Source organism: Zootoca vivipara, chromosome 7 (assembly GCF_963506605.1).
Source record: "Zootoca vivipara chromosome 7, rZooViv1.1, whole genome shotgun sequence".
In the NCBI taxonomy this organism is placed as follows: domain Eukaryota; kingdom Metazoa; phylum Chordata; class Lepidosauria; order Squamata; family Lacertidae; genus Zootoca; species Zootoca vivipara.
In genome coordinates, this window is record NC_083282.1 from 40452515 (window position 1) to 40475507 (window position 22993).

The 22993-nt window shown below is 40.8% G+C and overlaps 1 protein-coding gene across 2 annotated transcripts in view; it reads left to right on the plus strand.

Moving 5' to 3' along the window:
* RAB3B (RAB3B, member RAS oncogene family) overlaps nucleotides 1–22993 on the plus strand; it is a 50000-nt gene that overhangs the window by 660 nt on the left and 26347 nt on the right. For both annotated transcript variants that reach the window (XM_035122707.2, XM_035122710.2), the window contains exon 2: nucleotides 6941–7168. In XM_035122707.2, the coding sequence (XP_034978598.1) occupies nucleotides 6941–7168 (228 nt within the window). The remainder of the gene's footprint in view (nucleotides 1–6940; nucleotides 7169–22993) is intronic.

Sequence of the window (22993 nt, forward strand, 5' to 3'; positions counted from 1 at the left end):
AAGCCTATTGGAGGAGACCAATCAGGAACTGATTTTTTACAGAATCAGTCTAGGTTTGATTTCTTTCTGCATCGTTTTTCTTTGTTTTGGATAAAATGGAGCACATTTTAAAATAGCCCTGTCAACAATTGTGTATATGTGTGTGCACATAAACACACACACACACTCTTTGTCAGGGATGGTGCTAAGCCCTTAGCAGCTGAGGGATGGTTGGCGGCCACTTGCAGTATGCTTTCTTACCTTTTGCATCATTTTATTCACTGGAAATGTGTAACAGTTTTCTAGAAATATACAGTAGTCAAGTGTAGTAGGTTATGCTTCAAATATAGCCAATGCATTTAGCTCTGCTGGTCATATAGATTTTTTGCCATTTCTTGGTTTCTCAGAATTAATAAGTGAATTGCTGTACTGTACCTGGCTTCATTAACACACACACACTCACACTAAATTATTTGAAATCCCAGAGTTTTGCATTAAAATATGCTCTTCTAATTGTTTGGGGCCTTGCTTGTTTTTCAGGATCTCTTCTTTCAGATTATTCATGGCATATTTGACTGCAGTTCAGACTTTAACTTCATTTATAATAGAAAAATACTATGGGTCTTGCCTGGTGCATGTATGCTGTTAGCAGTGTATGAATGGAAACAGTAAGAAAAATTGTGAGTATGTAAGCAATATTGATGCAAAACTAATCTCAGGAGTACCGGTAAAATGTGAGCTATCTTTCCAGGATAGTAGGATTGCAACATTACAGCTTAGAGCTGGGAAGATTTTTTTAAGCTTGTCTTCTGATAAAGGGCATAGCTTTACAGTTTAAACTAAGCTGAGTGGCAGAGGGTGAGTGATCAAAATCTAGTGAATGTATTTGAATATATATTCCATTTGAGTGTGTGTGTGTGTGTGTATGGATATATATTATGTTAAAGTTACCAGTGCTGTGAAGTTAAATCAATAAAATAATGAAGGTTCACGTGCGGGAATCTGTTAAAATTACACCAAAACATCCAGGCTTTGCAAAACACAGAAACAAAGCCTGTAGCTAGAAAATCCAGAGAAAGTGTTAAGAATATATTGTGGCTATCATGACATTACACAAAGGAGAGTTTCAAAAAAGACAATGCTGAAAAATAGCCTATCTATGTGCCTGTAACTTTGGTGGAATTTTTGGGGAAGGTTTTGGATGTTAATTGGAAGGGAGGCAAGCACCCGACTGTGGAACCAGGGTATAGAGCAATGTGGAATGAGTAAATAAGCTTGAAGGGAGTGGGCATTGATCTCAGCTGATATGTGGCTACTGGGATCCAGAGAAGCTTGGTCACCCAAGTATTTGTGGACAAAAAGCCCCCAGCAGGAATTCTGCCACAAATTTTGTAAAATAGTTAACTGAATTGCAAAGATGGTGGATGATATGGTGCCAGCATAGGAAAAATGGAGGAACATTAGTGAAATGCTGCTTGAGTTGAAGGAAGGATGATCTGCAGGGATGATTTTTGCTGTTGCTTCTCTTGCCCCACCCCCCACCTAGGTTTGCATTAATTTTTTCATAGTAAAAAGGCTAAATTATAAGTAATACAGAAGATACATTGTATTTTTATTTGTTATCAGGCCTCCTATATGCTAATTTTGTTTTAACTAATGCTATTCCATACAGATGGTTTCTATACAACCCAACGTGTCACTATCACATCAGCTGCAATGTCTCAATATTAAAAACTATCAGTGTGCAGATATCTACCCACCACCTCTAAAAGCAAACATTAAACCAATATTGAAACTTAAAATACTTTGTGTTCTAATACATGTATAAGCTAGCGGGGGGGGGGGGGGAGAGGAGGATCTAAAGATCTGCCTTATCTTACACATGAGAAAGACACCAAAGCACATGATAGGAGCATAAGAAAAGAAGCTACAATCTGTGTTGGAGATCTTGTTCAGTAAATTCCTTTAGGCTGGTGGGTACAAGAAACAGGGCCTTCTCTGTGGTGGCCCATGACCTATGGCATTCAGTAAACCAATGAAAAGTTAGGCAGGCATATTGAAGACATGTCTGCATTTGGTTTTTATATAGGGAAGTGGGACAGTAGAGGCTATTGTCCTAGTTGATTTTATTGTTTAAATGTATTGACTTTTTGTTTTGTTGTTGTTTAACTGTTTTGATGAATTTATGGATTATACACTGCTTTGTGTATTGATTGTCCTAGCAAGAGGAAGAATAATAATAATTTATTATTTATACCCCGCCCATCTGGTTGGGTTTCCCCAGCCACTTTGGGCGGCTTCCAACAGAAAGGGTGGCTTCCAACATAATAGAAGTCTTTTAAATGATGATGATGATGAGAGCCCTGCTAGATCAGACCAAAGGCTCATCTAGTCCAACATCCAGTTCTCACAGTGGTCAACCTGATGCCTATAAGAAACCCACAGGCAGGACATGAGCACAACAGCATTCTCCCAGTCATGTTCCCCAGCAACTTATATTCAGAGGCATAAATCTCTTCTCCTTTAGAGGAGGGACCCTCAGATACGAAACCCTCTATTTACAGTTTGAATCAGTATGCACCAGGAAGGGTTCATTCTACACAAGTGCTATTTCTGCACATTTAAAGCTGCTTATGGTCAGAATGCGCTCCGTCAGTTCCAGTGGTCCCTAGGCAGGGGCAATAAACTCAAAAGACTGTGGAGATTTCTAATTTCCCCCCACCACAAATGTCTGTAGGTCAGGATAATTATACTTCAGAAACTTTGTTTAGAAAAATTGAGCAGATAGAATCTCCTTTTACTAGATGGGGAAGTGCTTGTGTTTCTAGACTGACCTTGGTGCAATCACTAGTCTCCCAAAAAGCTGTTGGACGAGAGAGATTTATAATAAGGATTTAAACTAGATTACTGTAAATGGAAGGTAATCCAATTTTATAATCAACTCTGTCTGGTGGTTGTAACAAAGCTGGAAGCTCTCTGTGTTAAAATACTTTTGGATCTGTTATACATTATACCCTCCAAAATGATTTGTCAATAACAAATTCTTGATATATGTTATTGACAAATCCTTTTATTGATGATTACGGTAGTTGCCTCTAAACCAAGAGTAGGAAACCTGTGGCTTTTCAGATTTTATTTTTACATTTATATCACACCTTTCCTCCAAGGAGCAAAAGTTGGTGTACATTGTTCTCTTGTCTCCCCACGTTATCCTTACAACAACCCTGTAAGGTAGGTTGTGCTGAGAGTGAGTGACTGGCCCAAGGTCACCCAGTGAGCTTCATGGCTGAGTGGGAATTTGAACCCTGGTCTCCTAGGTCTTACTCCAACTCCCTTAGCTGCTGCACTACACTCCCAACTCCCATCCACCCCAGTCAGCGCGGTCATGGGTCGGAGATCATGGGAGCTGGAGTCCAAGAACATCTGGAAAGCCACAAGTTCCCCATCCTTACTCAACTGTAGAAGAAAACTATGTGGGGTACACATCGGGATCACAATCTGGGGAAGAGCTTCCATATACTTAAATGTAAATGAGCCTTTTTCCTTGTGAAAGAGCATGCTGGGTGGTAATATTTCTTGCAGAATTCTCAGCAACTGCCTTCTTCCAACGCATTCCAAAATTTCAGACTCCTAAGATCATATAGCAGAATCATAGTCAAGTCAAATGATGGGAAACAGTCAGCCTCAGGAATTACGCGCTGACACCTGTAAACAGAGCAAATTCGTATGTCCATTTTGAGGTCATCCTCCTCAGTTCATGTCAACTGTTTTTCTCTATACATGAAATGCAGAAGTGGCAGTCCAGTTGGGAGCTGTGTGAAAGAATCTACACCACTGATCACACACATATAGACCAGTGAACCAGTGATTTGTGCTTGTGGCAACATATACATTTGAAGTTGCTGTCTTAATCATCTCCTTTAACTAGTGAGGTCAATAAGTAAATGTTACAAAAGCCATGAGTTTCTTTCATTTGTCCTGGAATGCAAAGCCATACTGTTTAGAGGTTTTTGTTGCCGGGGGTGGGGCGGGGTCATAGTTGCAGTTGTTATTGCTGCTTTATTGTGTTTTTATTTTAGCTCTTGTGATTTATGTGAAAATTGTTCAGTTTGGTTGTGGGTTTTTAAAATGTTTTATTTATTGTTTATGACTACTTTTGTTATGTTTTACTTACATATTTTTTATGTTGTAAGCTGCTGCCTTGAGCAGGGAATGGATTGTGGAAAAGTGGCATACAAATTAAATTATGTATGTATGTATGTATGTATGTATGTATGTATGTATGTATGTATGTATGTATTCTCAGTTCTGCTTTGGACCTGACCTCTTTGCTGCTCTTCTTTCTTCTGTGTGATTAGGCTGATAGTGAGCACAGAAGCAAATTATTTGTTTGCGGCAAGAGAAATGTGTTGATACGCCAGAGACTGCACCCTTGGTATAATTCGTTTTTATTAGCTGCCCTCTTGTACAGAAATACAGAATGTCAAATGCATAATGCATCTTATGACTCACAAGTGTACCACAAAACAGTCTGGGCAGTGATTTTATTTCTCTGATCAGTTTTTTTTATTTTTATATATAGCTAGGATATGCGTTTCATATTAGACAGACCCACTAGCCTGTAATTGGGGGGAGGGGTCAGATTGTTGGTTGAATTCTTAATAGGTGATCCTGATCATTATATCAAGGACTGTTGCAGCACTCGTGGCTGCTCACCCCAGCCACATATTCAAACTCCGGTAACCCAGAAATAGTACCTCAGGTTAAGAACTTTGCTTCAGGATGAGAACAGAAATCATGCTCCGGTGGCGCGGCAGCAGCAAGAGGCCCCATTAGCTAAAGTGGTGCTTCAGGTTAAGAACAGTTTCAGGTTAAGAACGGACCTCCAGGACGAATTAAGTTCTTAACCAGAGGTACCACTGTAGATTCCAACCATATACAGGCCTGACTATTTGAGTACAGTAGTTGCCATTTGAAGCAATTGTTTCAAGCCAGGAACTGTTACCAGATGAAAAGAGGTGAGGACGATAGGAAGCAGATGTCCCAGGGGTATCCTGTTATACTCTGTTTAACAATGCGTGTAAACATTTTATGGGTTCATCTTCATGCATTTTTAGTGTGCACATTACTGGTGCAAAAGATGGGAGGGGAATATTATTCCTTCACTGCTTAACCCTTTTATTAATTTACATTTATTAATTTAAACTATGGTATCTATTCCCTCTTTTTCTTTCTGCACCAACTTTTAGGTGGGTGCAGTATATTAATAAGCCATTCCTCACAGAGCCTAGGGCTTGCCGATCAGAAGGTCGGCAATTCGAATCCCCGCGACGGGGTGAGCTCCTGTTGCTCGGTCCCTGCTCCTGCCAACCTAGCAGTTCGAAAGCACGAAGTGCAAGTAGATAAATAGGTACCGCTCCGGCGGGAAGGTAAATGGCGTTTCCCTGTGCTCTGGTTCGCCAGAAGCTGCTTAGTCATGCTGACCACATGACCCGGAAGCTGTATGCCAGTTCCCTCGGCCAGTAAAGCAAGATGAGGTCAGGGATCCCTTTATAGTGGTACCTCTACTTACAAATAACTCTACTTACGAATGGAGCTCCGTCTGCCATATTGGATGCGGTTTAGATAGGATTTTTTCTACTTACGAATTTTTAGATAGGGTTGCTTCGACTTACGATTTTTTTCGACTTACGAATGTGCGTTCAGAACGCATTAAATTCGTAAGTAGAGGTACCACTGTACCTTTATTAATAAGCCGTTCCTCACCATGTTCATACATTTCTGCTTTCATTGCTAAGAAGCCCAGTGCTTTTTCCTAAGGGAGAAATGTACAGTACAAGCAATAAGCTTTGCAGTGCCCAGTTATAATGAAATTGGCATGGCAAATTGGAAGCTGCTATATTGATAAGACGTAATGAATTTCCCAGTGGGGAAATTTGCAAGGAGCAAGAAAAGAATAAGTGCCAAAATCAAATTGACTAGGTAACTGACAGCAATACTTTTAATGGAAAAGGTTTTCCTCGGTCACACAAGTTTTCTCCTAATAGTAGTCTTCTATAAGTCAGTTTTATTGTATCTCCACAATGTCAATCTTATTTGGAATCCTTTCTTTTTATAAGTGAAAAGAATTGACTTATCATCCTGGGGAAATTTCAAAATATAATATTATCCATGTGGTACCTGAATGAGAAAATGACAAAATACCTCTTCTTATAAGAGTGTCACCTGTGACGTTTTGATGCACTTGGATTAACATGGGAGCAGGAATCTAGCACTTTAGCTGCTGTTCAGTAAACAACGCAATAATTAATACAATCTGGTAGCCAGGTGGCTCCATTTAGCTTTGGCACAAAGTAGGATGTTTTTTCCTTTTTCATTGCGAAATGTTAGCCAACGACACTGAATTCTAATAATGAAACTTGGTCTGTTCAGTTCATATCAGCACGTAATGTAGGCAGGATTAATCATCTTTATAATGTGCTATCTGTTCATAATCCTAGGGATAGGGTGAATATGGCACAGAAACCCTTAGCTGTGTTTCTAAGCTATTCTCAGTTGATCTTGATCAGGGCTCTGTCAACACCTGTTATCAAATACAGTACTCATTGAGTAGTCTATAGAATTATCCACACATGTATGTTCTTTTTAAATCTAAGCAGAAATAAATAAAACCACATGCATCCTTCACTATGCTATGATTATGGAAGCAGGTGTTATGTGCAGATCCGCTTCTGAATCAGGTCCTGCAGGTATGAAAAAAGCAATTGCTTACTCTTGATAGATCCCTGTATGTATTGCTCCTGGAATGGAGCCATGAGTTCAACATTATATAATCACTGCTATCAGCTTTGATACTCTTGGTCATCTGGAGATGAGGGCATGTGAGAGGGGATTGCAAAGTGCATATTCTGTTCCTAAATAAATTAAATCAGAGAAAAATGTACTACTCTTATTTCCTTAGATGGCTTCCGTAACAGATGCCAGATATGGACACAAGGATGCTTCCGACCAGAACTTTGATTATATGTTCAAACTCCTGATCATTGGCAACAGCAGCGTGGGCAAGACTTCCTTCCTCTTCAGATATGCCGATGACACTTTCACACCAGCCTTTGTCAGTACTGTGGGGATTGACTTCAAAGTGAAAACTGTCTACAGGAATGACAAGAGGGTAAAACTGCAGATTTGGGTAGGTATCATTTATTCTGGAATCATTAACCTTATGCACAAATGTAATGGAAAGTGGATCAAACTGTGGTTATGGCATATTTGTACACTACACGGGCCTTTTGCTTGCATTTTATTTAAGCAGAAGATGTATTAATTATTTGTTTACCTTCTGTGCCTTCTTCTAATGGAAGGGCTTCTTCCATTTGTGGTAGGAACTGAGATCCAGGGGAAGCCTCCTGCTGGAGGTATGAGGGTGATTTTTGCTGATTTCCCCTTCCTCTGAAGTCCCCTCACCCAATAACACCTGACATACTATTCTGTAAAGTTTTCCAACCCTCTGAAACAGCTTTTAAGGGGCACAAGGAGGAATAAAAATCCTCTCCTTGCCTACCCTAGTGGAAGCAACCCATGAGTAAAGTAGGCTGGATCCAACCCAGAATCTGGATCTGAAACTATTATCATTGCTCTTTATGGGTTACTGAGATCATTTGGGACAGCTGTTACAGTGTGTCTTCTTGTATATGAAATCAGATTGAAGTGATCCTTCTTTCAGGATGCCTTCACACTTTTTTCTCTGGAACTGCCATGCTTTGCTCACTCACTTTTTACAGAGCATTTAGATGATGGTCTTATCACTATAGTGCTTTCTGTGTTGTTCTCCTGTGTTTTCTAGCTTGAGCTTGAGACTCTTTTCTTGTAATCAAATGAAGGTGCAACATCAGCCTGTCTAGTGTGAAGAGGCTTGTAGGGTTCCTGTTCCTTTCAACTAGGGTTAGCTAATCTATGGGCCTCCACATGTTGTTGGACTCCCTTAGCCCCAGCCAGCTTGACCATTGGTGGATGACATCTAGAGAACCGCAAGTTAGCCATTCCTGCTTTAAACACTTACTATTTGCAAATTTAGTTACTCTAATTACTTCCATTTTATTGTTTCTTGTTGGTCCTGGCTGGCAGAAGAGCCTCTCAACTGCTCCTTAAATCACTTCTGTGAACTATTCCATATCAGTTTCTGTTCCCACAGTGGGGTGGAGGGAGAGTCTATAGAAATCACTTTCCTCTATTTTTTCTGTATTATATTTAACAAAATATTTCTCTTTCTCTCTGAGGAACATTCATGGTAGCCGGTGGGGGCGGAATGGGGAAATCATACCTATTTTTCCCTTGTACCGCCACTTATCACCAAGCAAATCTTCACCTCAGACTTACACACACCAACCTCCTTGACAGGCTATACTTCTCCCTTTGTCCACAACTCCCTGTACTATCATTGACTCAACCATACTTTGGGCTGTGTTCACGTTATTGTCTTTAAGTACAGTGGAAAAACCCACCATTTCACAGCCCCCCCCCCGCAAGCTGTTCACAACAGCATGACGTCATTGGTGTCTGATGATTTTCTGATTCTGGACACGTCAGGGGGCATAAAGCTGTGCAGGAAGATGTCTTTACCCTAAACAAAGATGTTCACACCTGATGATACATGAAGTATGTGCTGTGGAATCCTAATCATTTTGACATCTGTAACTGAATCTCTTCATTACCAGACTGTAGCATGTAATCCCAGTGGACGCATCATTTCATTCCTCCCACCCAAACCTTTGATAATCTGAATATTTAGAATCTATTTGTGGTGGTGTTTTTTGTGTTTTTTCTAAGGTACCAGTAGTTAAAAGAGCATGGAGTCCTCATGCTTTTGTTTTGTTTCTTATCCCCCTCATTGTTCTACTTGGTTAAAAGATTTGGGTTTTGTATTTAAGTGTGACTTTTCCTCTTAGGCTGTGGATGAGGGAGGAATTACAAAAGGAAAGAAAAAGATTAATGGCGCCGCTTTGAAAGTCTCACTTTTGTTGAAAGCTATTGTGGTTGTGCTAACTGTGTAAAAATAGCCATAAAAAATAGGCATAAACAAGACACATAACAAAGAATGTATTTTTACATCTAGTACCCTTAAGATATTTTGATTTGTGAAGGTGATTTGGTTCAAGGAACTGAATGAACATTTCCTAAATTGGAATAGTTTAGTCTTTTTATCTGGGTGATATTATTATTTCCTTGTGTTAGTGGTTTTTTTAAACCCATAGTTCTTGCAAGTTCTTTTGTGCATTATAATTGTTTGTGACACTTGCATTTTTAACTGTGTGAATAATAAAACTTCACAACAGCAGCTAAGATCCAAAGAACTGTGAAACTAGTTTGATGAGCCCAAGAGACTATGCAGCACAGTCTTTTGTATTGTGCAGTCAGAAATAAATGGGGGCCTAATCCTAAATAAGTGTGCTTTAGCAGGGACAGGGAACCTGTGTCCCTCCAGAGGTTGCTGGACTCCACCTCCCATCAGCCCCAGCCACCATGACCAGTGCTCAGGGATGATGGGAATTGTAGTCCAGCAACCTCTGGAGGGCCACAGGTTCCCCTTCCCTAGTGTATAAGATTGCAAGCTCTTAACTAACAGCAAGCCCCACTGAACCCAGTGGAACACTGTTAGGCACCCCCCTCAAACAGCAGGACCCCCACAACACATGGAAAACCTTGAAATGGAAAGGGTTTTGAAGTTTTGTTGTTGTATTGTACTTATTATCCTATATCTTATTATCTGCAGTTGTTGTTTTCTTGTGACCTGTGCCTTTGGTGTGCTTCAGTGTAAAAATTATTCAGACAACATACTAGGTGGATTTTCAGAATTAATCTGTGTTTTGATATGGGGGCCAGCTGTACAAAGATGGAACAAGCCCTTTTGCATGAGCCCAAGTCAGGGATGAGGAACTAGCCGCCCTCCAGGTATTTTGGACTGCAGCTCCCATCACCTCCAGTTAGCTTGGCCAGTGGTCAGGGATGATGGGAGGTGTAGTGTGGCAACATCTGTAGGACCACGAGTTTCCTGTTCCTGGCCTAAGCAGTCCTATGGGTTTGGGCATGCTGAGCAACTCTGTGCATATTTACAGTGGTACCTCAGTTGTCCAACGTAATCCATTCCAGAATACCGTTTGACTTCTGAAATGCTCGACAACCGAGGCACAATGGGCAGTCTGCAATTTTAATTGAAAAAAATGAGAAAATTACAGCGGAAGCCATTCAACTTCTGAGGCGCATTGGAAAATGGAAGCAATTACTTACGGGTTTTGGGTGTTCAAAAACCGAAACATTTGGGAACGGAGAGGGCTGAAAACTGAGATACCACTGTACTTGGAAGCAAATTCCACTGCATTCATTAGGGCTCACTCCCAGATACAGTAAATGTGTTTAGGATTGCAGCCTTATGTGTTTAAGAGCTAAATTATAATCTCCCTTTGTCTCCTGGCTAAAAGCCTTCTGATACTCAGTTCTGAACTCCTGGAGATATTAATTACTGATCAGAAAGGAAAGCTTGGATAGCAGTGTTTTCCCATTTTTTATTTTTATTTTAAATCAAATCGAAGAGTTAAGTTAGCACAGTCCATAACAGATGGCAACAGCATTACTGTACACTTAGGTTGCCTAGCAGCCAGAGAAAAGTGTATTCAAAAGACCAGGAGGGAGCCAGAGTGGATGAATAGAAGTGGACTTTAAGTGAGAAAAGGACAATGTTGCCTACTTTGCACTGAAAAGCAAAACTGGGTCCTATATATTTATTTGGTTACAGGAATGCTGCTATTCAATAACTAAGGGTAGATCATATGAAAACTTCAGCTTTTCATAATCTCAGAGTTATTACCAGCTCACATCTCTTGGCCCTTCCCAACCTCACAGGGTTGTTGTGAGGATAAAATCGGGAAAAGGAGGGACCATGTACATTACCCCAACTTTTTTTAGAGGAAAGGTGGAATATAAATGAGTGTTTATGCTGGAATTTGCTCTTGTTGTAATACTTAGTGATTACATAGGTATTTTGACGCTTTCTCTGTTTCTAAGGTGCTCAAAGAACATGGTTATTGAGTGGCATATCTATATATATAAAAATGTAAAAATTGTGAAAGTGCGTGTTCCACTTTTCTCCGTAACTGCTTGACCGATCGTCCTGAAATTTTGACACAACGATCCAGGCCACTCCCCAAGCATTGTTGGAAAAGAAAATCCCTCAAATCTCACACCTGGGCAGATATAAACCTGGTTTTCCACCAAGTCAAACAGCGCCCTCAAGTGGCATTATTCCCTCAGCTCCTCCTCCTACACCCCCTCCCTCCCCATGGTGTCTACACCACACCCACAAAATAATGATGTCATCAACCAAGCAACTGAAACCACCAAGGTGGCCATTACTAGACAACCCACAGAGTCAGGCCAGGGCCAAGAAATGGAGAGACAGGGCCTCGGGTCACATTTAAATACTAGCCCAAGCCAAGGCCTCACCTCTACTTTACAGCCTAAAAACTAGGCCTCGGCTCCATTTTACAGACTAGGCCTCACTATAGTTTAGTGTTACATGTGAAAAAGGCCACTCCATAAGATTTTTTAAAATCAACGGTAAATTCAACATCAAATTTTATGCTCATGGAAGAAAAATACCGTATTTTCTGTCTATAAGACACCCCCATATATAAGATGCCCCCTATTTTTTGACATTATTTTTAGGGGGGGAAACCTAGTCTTATACACTGAAAAATACAGTATATATCTAGATTTGAGGGAACCAAATCTGCCTTGTGTCATATCCATTAAAAAAAATCAGTTAACTAGATTTATGGGCAATATTAATAATTTTCATGAATGGTAGAGAGACACAGTTCCACAGCAATCCTGCACAGCTGCTACCAGAAATATCTAACATCATCCTATTTTTGTAGAGATAATTAAAGCAAATTGAAACTTGACAACCACAAATTATGCTGGATGACTGTTTCTTTTTCTTTTCTTTTGCCAAAATCAATTTGGATGCAGCTGCCTACATGTAAAATACGTTAACAATTTTTTTTCCATGCACGTACAACAATTGGTGCGAAGCATGTAAAGTGATGCAATGATGACAATCTATTTTTATCTGAATGAAATAGAAATTCTGTAGCTGTTATTCTGTAATCAAGTGTGCCTAATTTTATACTGCAAGGTTAGAAATATATATATATTATTTAAAAAGAAATAATTATGTATCATCCGTTCTCAAACTCGAGAGTTTCCCATTTCTATTGCAGCTGTGAAGTATTCATCATGAATAACTACCGTACTCTAGAATTGCTGCTTGCACCAATTCATCTCTAAAAGAGATGCACAGCTGCTAGGCTGGATGTATGAAAAATGAGTAATACTGTACATAGATGATAGAATGTACATACAACTGAAACAAGAGAAACTAAGAAGGTTATATAGTTATAAAATCAATATGCAAGATGAGCTAAGAATGTAAGATGATCTAGGTTTTTAATACATTGAAACTGGAGGGAAGATTTAGGGAAAGATGTGGTTACGGGAGTTCAGATTCCCCAGTGATCTTTTTGTACCTCTCCCATCAGATGTCAAGGAAATAAAGAACTACACAATTTTTAGAAGACAGCTGTATCGGGAAGTTTTTAACGTTTGATGTTTTATTATGTTTTTATAATCTGCTGGAAGCTACCCAGAGTGGCTGGGGAAACCTAGCCAGATGGGCGGGGTATAATAATAATAATATGAATAGTAATAATATAAATAATGTAAAATAAAAAAATTCCTTCAGTAGCACCTTAAAGACCAACTAAGTTTTTATTTTGGTATGAGCTTTCGTGTGCATGCACACTTCTTCAGATACCTACACACGATACCTACTTGCGATGCATCACTGTACAGTATGTGGTATTCTTCAGATACCTACACACGATACCTACTTCAGATACCATGCACACGAAAGCTCATACCAAAATAAAAACTTAGTTGGTCTTTAAGGTGCTACTGAAGGAATTTTTTTATTTTACTTCGATCCAGACCAACACGGCTACCTACCTGTAACCATAAATAATGTAGTTGTTATTATTATTATTACGGTATTGTAACTGTGCTTAGTTTCCAAAATATGATCCTATTAGGACTTTGCTTTGGCATCTTTTATTGACTCATTGTAGTGATCCTCTTGAGCAAGCAACATTAACACACTGATCTTTGCAGTACTGACCAGGGCCAGCCCTCTCATGAGGCTGTGTTAGGTGACCGCCTCAGGCAGCAGGATCTGCCCAATCTACATAGATCTGACCCCCAATACATAGGTGCCACTGCCATGTAATGCTTCTTCTCCAGCTGCTGCCTGCCTCTCTTCCTTCTCTGGCTTGGCTTCCAGGTTGGTTTCAGTTTCTGTCTCCTTTTTGCCTGGGGGGGGGGGCTGCTGTGCAACACCCCCACCACCTTCTTTTCACAGAGGCTGCAGATCGTCACTCTCATCTTCTTCCCCATGTTGATGCTGCCTCCCCTTTCCCTGATGCTGATCTTTATTCCTCCTTCAGATCCTCATGCTTATTTACTCCGAGGTATGTGTGCATAGTCTTGCAGCCAGCAAAATGAGAGTTTAGTAAAGAAACTGCCCTTTTCTTCAATAGATGGAGGCTCAAGGTGGCGTTACCCTCCTCATTTAATACATCACAACTGAACTATAAATGAGAGTTATGTCCAAACTGCATATTACATGTATCATACCAAATAAATAAACACCTCATGAGTAATGTCTGAACTGTGCCCGGTCTATCAGTCAGATCAAACTAACCACATACTGTACAGTGATGCATCGCAAGACGAATGCCTCGCGCAGCAAAAAACTCGCAAGACGAAAGGGGTTTGCGATTTTTTTGGTGACTCGGAAGACAAATTTTTCTATGGCCGTGCTTCGCAAGACGAGCTTTTTTCAAAAAAAATTGTTTTGGTTTCCATCGCGCTTCGCAAGACGAAATTTTCGCAATACGAAGCGACTCGCGGAACGAATTAATTTCGTCTTGCAAGGCATCACTGTACTTTAAAGTACCGTACTTTCATATAAACCAGTTGCAGGTGTGGGTGTGGGTGTCTACTCTAGATTGGTATTACATGGCATAGAGATGTCTTTCCTCCCTGCCCTGTTTTCCTGCTGAAAATTGGCTCCTCATACAGCTGTTTGCTCCCAAAGATTATGTTTGCTGCAAATATTTGCTGATTTGTTGCTATTAGGTATCTTTTAGACCATGCTTGGAAACAGGGAAGAGCGCTGCCATGATTGGAAACAAAATGATGGCACTCACCTTCAACATTTGATGGTCTAACATACTGTGACAATTTTGTCAAGGTCAGAATGTTATTGGCATCTGTCTGTCTCGAGAGACAATGGAGTGCACCTCTGGGGGTGAAGTCAAACTGCTGGGGAACCACAGCGCCTGCTGTGACTGCAGAGACCAGTAACTCATAACTGCTTCCTGCTGCGTTAGCAGCACTGAAGTGATCTCTCTGGGGTGCAAGCTTGGGCAGTGTGTATGGAGGTCCTGGGTTGCCCAGACAATAGCAGGGAATGCATATTTGACCCAACTCCTTTTATCAATATGTGCAAGAAGTGTGGTTCACTCTCTGCATCTTTCATAATACACCCTCATGCTGTCATGCTATAGTAAACAGTCACCCAAACAAGCCCTACGAATCAATAGGCTAATTTACCATCCCTTCACCATGGGGTATCTAACAGGAGCCTCCTACAAGAAGGTTACCAGACGTCCCTTTTTCCCGGGGACAGTCCCTGGATTTACAAATCAGTCCCCTGACAAAATCCATTGAAGTTGAAAAGTGTCCCCAGATTCATCGAAAAAAATCTGGTAACCTTATCCTACAAGCATTGCTCTTGTGCAAATCTTGTGAATTTGGTCCTACTGTAGCAGGAGTTTTATGGCTCAGAAGTAGAGCAGGCTTTGAAATGCACTGTTCCTTATGCCATATTTTCCTGTCAAGCACCATGTTGTTTGCACTTCCAAAGGAACTGCAGTCACTACTGAAAATCCCTGGGGCTGCACTTGTCAAACACTCCCCCCCCCTTTCTGGAACCAGAAGCTATTATACCTACCCTTTGTCCATGTCTCAGTTTTTCAGCTATGCTAATTTCTTATCACTTGCACAACCTCTAGCTGACAGTGACTCACAGCTAGAAAATGAAATGTGCATCTGTGATACAGTTATGGGAATATCTTTTCATAGTAAGCAAAGAAGAGTCACAGGGAGATTCATGTCGACTTTTCTTAGACCACCAAGGAGAGAATGGAGCCTGAGGTAGAGAGGATGCAGACTTGGCATATCCAGGGAGAGGGGGAGGGAGGATTGATTTCTGTCAAAAATCCAAGGCTGTGGCTCTGGGGGAAGCAAGACCCTCTTGGAGTATTAATGCTGCAAGTCCTTCCATCATAGGCTCAGGTTGTATATATATGTGTGTGTAAATAAACCATAGACCATCAAGACACCACAGTCTCCACTGTGCCTCATTCCAAAGGAAATATGAACCCTGGGCAAGCGCCTGGAACCTCACACCTCTCAAAAATCTCACACCTCTCAAAAATTGGGGTGCCATGCCACAATAGGGGGGGGAAGCTCATTACGGTATCTGAGGGGGTAAGAAATACCCAGCACTTATGCTACTAGTGCTGAAGGAGCTGCATTTCTGCTTTTTTTAATAAGTGGATGAGCAGAGTAGTCCCAACTGTTTTAAAAGCACATTCATCTTAATTACCAGGTTGGGTTGTTATTTCAAGACTTCAGATCATATTTTGAATGTGCCTTCAAATCCAATAAGAATGTATTGGAAATGGTTCTGTAAATGAATGATAATTCATTTTATGTTGTCATGGTAGTTAACAATGCAGAATGATTTTTAAGTCTCCTTTCATAAGTACAGTAGTACCTTGGGTTAAGAACTTAATTCGTTCCAGAGGTCCGTTCTTAACCTTTAACTGTTCTTAACCTGAAGTACCACTTTAGCTAATGGGGCCTCCTGCTGCCACCGCACAATTTCTGTTCTCATCCTGAAGCAAAGTTCTTAACCTGAGGTACTATTTCTGGGTTAGCGAAGTCTGTAACCTGAAGCGTCTGTAACCTGAAGCGTCTGTAATCCGAGGTACACTGTGTCTTCAGAGGGTTCCCCCTACCCACTTTATGAACTTGAGATTAAGGATGCCTGTAGGATTTTTATTCACTTGTGTGTGGGTGACTAATGGATTTTTAATAGAAGTCACGAAAGGGAATGTGCATGAACATTATTTGGGGAAAATATATTACTTGTGGAAAACAGCATGTAATATTGCCTTTGAAATTAAAATCTGGGAAGCTTGCTCAGACGTACCTATTTCAAAAGATGATTGAATTCATGTTCAGAAACAATGGACAAGGCTTCAGAAGCAATATGTATAACTATTTTTTATGAAGAGGTATAACTTTTAATGATGCAAGATTTTTCTGTCATACTAGCTTCCTTAAGATATTGATTGCAGGGTGGAAATGGTGGGTCAGATTCAGATCTCCAAAACTGAAGCCACTTAAATCCAGGATTTTTTTTCTGAAAGTTTACGTTCCCGGGATTAAGTTTATAATCTGATCCTGGTTTTATGCTCTCAAGGTAGTGTTCTTCCTTGATTTCCATTTTCACTCTGCTTCTCCTGTCTGAAGCAGTGAGGCCCAGTAGTTCCCTAACAGGAGATTGAGACTGATTTGTTATGACTTTATTGGCTGGGGATTTCTGTTAATTGCTGCTCTGGCATCATTGCTGATAATGGGTGACTAATGAATCCAATAATAAACAAAATAAAACTGGGCTTCTTGCATCTTTCTTTCTTTTTTTAAATAAAGAAATTGGAAATCAAAATCAACATTTGAAGCCTTCCTACCCCACCACCCACCCTCCCACCTCTGAACAACTCATTGAGGCAATTACTGGTACTCACTAATCCCCTAGCTGCGATAACAGGACGCAAGAAAACTGACAGAATCTGGAAGGGGAAAATATTAAATTTTAAAGCATGGGCTTCCTGGAAAGTCTTAATAGTTTTTTTTCCCCTACACTGTCCTGACTTCAGCTGCAATTCTGTTTTATTAGAAAAAAATAGAATAAAATGTCCCACAAAAAAATATCTGAAAAAAAAACATGTGGGGGGGGGGGGCGGGACGCAGCCAGGTGCTACTTATAATTTATCAATGACAGGATGGTTTAGAAGTTTCTTCTCCTGCTGTGTTACATGACACATTACTATCTTGCTTAATGCTTCTCATGGTACATCTCTTGTAGCTTTAACCTTTGCCTTCCTACTCTTGGGACAGGTCTGCTGCTCCTCTTTCTAATTAGGAATTCCTTTATGGGATGACATAGGTTCAGTTTGGACATAACTCTCATTTATAATTTAGCCTGACATGAATGAGCCTTAGGCTTGTGTGTCATCACCTTCAACCCCACTCCCGGGTGGTCATAAGAAGCAGCAGCTTTCATTTCCATTTTCAGTGAGCAAGAGGTTATCATTGTGTCTCAACCCTTCATCTTAACCATGTTAAGCCAACTTCATAAACCACCATTTGAAGCATGCTTCTTTCAACAAATCCTACTTAAGAAGCCTGCGGCATCACTTCCCTCTATTCTGGCCCATGAGCTTCCTTGAACCAGCCCACGGCCGTTTTGTGGATCGGCATGGGGATTCTGTGCTCCCCACCCCATGGCACCATTTTTTTCTTTCGGGTTGGAAGAGCACCGGAAATAGCTTGAGCGCACGCATGGGCACGCATGCTCCAGCCCACCGAGAGGTCTGCCGTGGAGTGGACCAGCCCGGCCTCAAAAAATGTTGCTGACCCCTGCTCTACCCCTAGCTTTATGGTAGATAGGGTGGTGTTTTTGTGCACATCCCCAAGGGGCAGGAGCAAGCGCAACTTGTTGAGTTAGGAGAGGGTGCTGAGTGGATTGCTTTAAAGAGATCTTCTGCCCCAAGACGTTGACTTTTCAGCCTTCAGCACAGCTCAGCACCCACCTCCGAGGACACAGTGTTGGCTTCCAGTTGATGGGTCTGTGTAGGAATTTTAGATTGTGCTGCAGGGTTTTCCCCGCGTACACCACACTTACCAGAAAGTGGACATATTAGTCTTATTTCTAGCCTATGTCACTGTTGTTTATGTTCATTCATAAGTGCACTCCAGCCCATTTCCAGATCAATCTGTAATGGTGAAAAAAAATCTGTATGAAAGTTCACATCTAATCACAAAATGACCATTTATCAATGTAGCTAAAGATGTGCATTTTAGGATAAAATGCATTTAGAAATGCATATTTTAATGAGACTTAAATATGCATTTCAAATGCATTTTATAATGGGACTAAAAGGCTCCATGTTGGTGTGCCCAACCCACCACACAAAGGCAGAAGGCTTGAGGGGAGGGGCAGGTGATACAGGCAGATGTTCCTCAGCACAGCTGTGTGAGAGCTACATGGAACCAGGGTACATGAAAAGCTAGTAAAGGTAGCTTATCCAGAACGGTGGAAGAAGGAAAGCTGCTCTTCATCTGTCTTACAGGGAACCAGTGCTGGAGGGAGGGAGTTAGTTATATTGAGGGAGCTGAAAACACCAAGGCTTGTACACATAATGCTAAGACATAGTTTAGTGTAGCATCCAAATAAGGCCATGGATGTGTCCAGTTTCAGATCCACCATGTTGCTACCTCTGTTCATTTTCTAGAGAAAGAAGTTGGGGTTCAAGTCTCTCAGGAATTACTCAGAAGTGAGGGCAGCACACTTCACGCCTGCTGAGAAGCACACACACATATATATATATATATATATATATATATATATATATATATATATATATATTATTTAACAAGATTTATATATTACTTAATTTGAAAACAAAGCACTGAACAGTTTACGTGAAATAATAGAAAATATTCATGAGAAAACACCAGTAAAAAGGAACGATCTTAAAAGTAAAATCGTATGCCTGAGTAGACTTGCCTAAACAGAAAAGTTTTTAGCAGGCATTGAAAGCAATACAGTGGTTGCAATATTAATATTCTTACTTCATATGTTCCAAAGTTGAACTCTGGTATTGGAAGCAGATGGGAAATTTAGAAAAACATGAGAGATTGGAAAGAATAGCTAAAGGTACAGATGAGAGCATAAGCCAGTTGCTTCCTTTCTCCTTCCACCTTGTCCCAGCTGCCTTGATTCTCTCTTGAACTACAAGCTCCACAGCTAAAATGAAGATAGGGTCATAGGCCAAAATTAACAGGAGTGAGTGCTGCATCCGTGGGAAAAGGGGTGTCAAAATAAAATGCCTGTTTAGGTAACCTGGCCATTGGCTCTGATCTCAATTTTCCATTATACTTCTAGCCTCACCCTTTCCTTTTCTACATCTGGGTTCTCCACTGTGAAGCTTGGCACTTGTCTTTTGACCTTCAGGCTCTGCATGCGTTTTGTAGTGTTTGAGAAAAGGTCGTGTGTCACAGGGCTTAAAACTGATGAATAAGGTAATCTAGACCCTTTGATCTAGGCTGTATAATTCACAAGTAAATATGAGCAGGCTTCATTATATAAAATATTTGGTTCCTGTTTTTGAAGTGGGTGCCAAAGTTTCAGAGCCAGAAACATATTTTTGAATTAAATGAAAAGACTTAAGAATGGTAGAAACGGCAGGCTGTTGCTGTTAGTGTCTACACTGAGGACTCTTACATAACATTATGCATATGTGTCAGTGTAGGGGTGTGTGTGTGTGTATACATCCCTACAGGCTAACTTACACAGATACATGTATTATTATTGTATATTTACATCAGCACCTATAGGAATCTAGTCCTTTTTTTAAAATTAACATATTTGATTGTCAATCTGTCATAATTCATTGCTCACCAATCCACAGTTAGGTGAATGGAGACTCTGTAGTTCAGCCATAGCCTTCCCAGAAAAGGTGGTTTGGAGAAGAGAACTGATGGAAGAGGGAAGTCACACTGTTTTCACACTGGAGTTCCTTGGATAAAGGGAAATACAGTGGTACCTCGGTTTAAGTACACAATTGGTTCCGGAAGTCTGTACTTAACATGAAGCGTACTTAACTTGAAGCGAACTTTCCCATTGAAAGTAATGGAAAGCGGATTAATCCATTCCAGACGGTCCGCGGAGTACTTAAACTGAAGCGTACTTAACCTGAAGCGAACTTTCCCATTGAAAGTAACGGAAAGTGGATTAATCCGTTCCAGACGGTCCGCAGAGTACTTAAACTGAAGCATACTTAACCTGAAGCGAACTTTCCCATTGAAAGTAATGGAAAGTGGATTAATCCGTTCCAGACGGGTCCACAGAGTACTCAAGCTGAAGCGTACTTAACCCAAAGTATGAGTGTAATTGGTTCTGGAAGTCCGTACTTCACTTGAAGCGTATGTAACCTGAAGCAAACTTTCCCATTGAAAGTAATGGAAAGTGGATTAATCCATTCCAGACAGGTCCGCGGAGTACTTAAACTGAAAGTACTCAAACCGAGGCATACTTAAACCGAGGTATGACTGTACTGGGAGTCAGGGAAATACTAATGGTCAGGGGTTCCTTTGCCTTTACCTTTACTCCCAGAACACAGCTGAGTTACTTAAGAGAACAGGTGCCTGAGGATGGAAGATTTGGAGGAGCAAAGTTTGTAGAGACGGTGTAACAATGGGAGTGTGACTTTGCTTCTGTTTCTTGATCTCTCATCAGCTTTTAATACCATCAACCATAGTATTCTCCTGGACCAGTTCTGGGAAGTCATACATTTTGGACTAAGTCCGGAGAGTAATATTGGAAGAGTGTTTTTTGGCACCCTGGCAGCTACATTATGAGTCTTAATCCGTTTTAGTCTATTCTCTCCACCCCCCCTAATTTTTGAGATTTTCTTCTACAGTCAAGCGGCTTGCCTCTTTTCCTTCTGCTTCTTATTTTTTCTCTTTCACCCTCTCTCACTGTCTCCTATTTATTTTTCAAAAGTACATTTCTTCTGCTTAGTTCAAAAGTGGTGAACACCTAACAAAAGGATGCATAGTATGAGATCAGATCAGGACACTCCAATATGTTAAATGATGAGCGAGAACAGATGTGGAAGTGGCTTGTGTTTTATAGCACATTTCCTGTGATGAAAAGGATTCATTTCAGACAAGACTGTTGTTTCATTAAAAATAAAATTGAGTAAACATAGTCCAACAAGCTAATGAGCCTTGTTGAGCTCATTTTAAATGAACCTTCAGAGATATCATTTTTTTAATCAGTGCAGGATGAATTTCATTCAACATAATGGATAAGCCACAATATGTTGACATTAGGACTGATGGAGTCCTATTCAACCATTCAACATATAAAAGTGGTGTGCTTACTACTCCTCTAACTGCTAACCTGGAAAGCTAGAGGCAATCTAGTGCTGAAATGACTTAAAAGAGAAAGAGCCCCTGGCTAATAGATCTCTTTTCAAACCTCAGTCCACTAGGTCTACAATCTTGTGTTCTGCCACTCACAATTTCTTGAACTCATCTATCATTCTGCCTGGAAATGGACTACAGTCAGAGCTAAAGATCCTACAAAGGTCATTGCCAACATCCTTTTCCTCCAGAGTTCGGAATTCAACCCGGATGGGTCAAGCTTTTCCTTCTACTAGAAGAAATGAGGTGGGGATTTGGATGGACTGCCCTGTGTTTTGTTTCAGAACCAAAACCGCCCAAGACATTTTGCTGCCAGAGGCAAAAGACAAGATCACGTCCCATTCATTTGACATACAGAAGCTGATCAGACTGGCAGTTCAGGCTTATTTTGACATGGGTGATGGACCAGCATCCTCTTGAGGGCATCAGGATACAGGGCATGTGCAACCCATTTACCTCACTATACTGCTCCACAGCACCCATCACTGGAGACAACTATCTCATGCTGCCTGAAGGTAGGACCACCCCTGTTAAGAATGTTATTAGTTTCAGTGAATAAAAACTGAAACTAGAATTGTAGTCTGTGCACAGTTCCTAGTTCTTCTTCGGCTGTAGAATTCAGTTGTGATGTTTGAGTGTGTTTAGAGAACTGCACAGTATACACAAGACTGTGAATCTGTAGGAAGTGAGAATGGAGCTCCTGGGATCACACAGAAGAGACAAATAAGACTGAGGATAGCAGAAGGAAAAGGTGGAAATTATGAGTGAAACAGTCAAAAATTAAGGCAAATGCAAGTTAATCTATAAAGCAGGGGAAATGTTTCAGATGCTTCTGTTTCAAGACATTGAGATTTTTGGTCACAGCATTTGACTACCCTTGTCAAAGATAGGTGTTATTTTAGAACAGAATTTTCAATAAAGAAAGTTCCAGGCAAAGTTTCAGATCTTCACAGATTTAGGAAGGAAATAGAAAACAGTCATTTATTTTAAGCCAACTGGAGGGGTTGGGTGGAGAAAATGTTGGGAATGGTTTTCACAAAGGTAGCTTTAAATAGAAAGACAAAAATTGCATCAACGTAAAGGTGAGTTGCCTAAAATAGTCTGCGAAATGACAGATCTTTCCCATATCCCCACAGGCAGTAATAACCACATGGCTGGCTGAAACATATTGTTGAAAAGGGACAGAAGCAGTTTTGGCAATGGTATATTGCAGAGGTTTTCAGCCTTTTGGGGTCCATGGCTCCCTTGACCAACTACATTCTTTCTGCGGCACCCCTGTGGGGTTCAGGAGCCCAGTTACATCACATTTGTGCAAGCCTTTGAGAAGCAGAGACGCGAGAGGGCATCAGAGGGAAGGAAAGAGGGACAGAGGCCAGTGTTGTCCGCAGCACCCCTGACCATCATTGAAGACACCCCAGGATGCCACAACACACACTAGTATGTGGTACCGGCTGGAATGGAATCTATCATACAAGGATAAGAATCACATATACCGTTCCACCCACTTTGGCCTCTGGCTCACTCTGCCCACCACCAACATGCACCTCCCTGAAAGTTG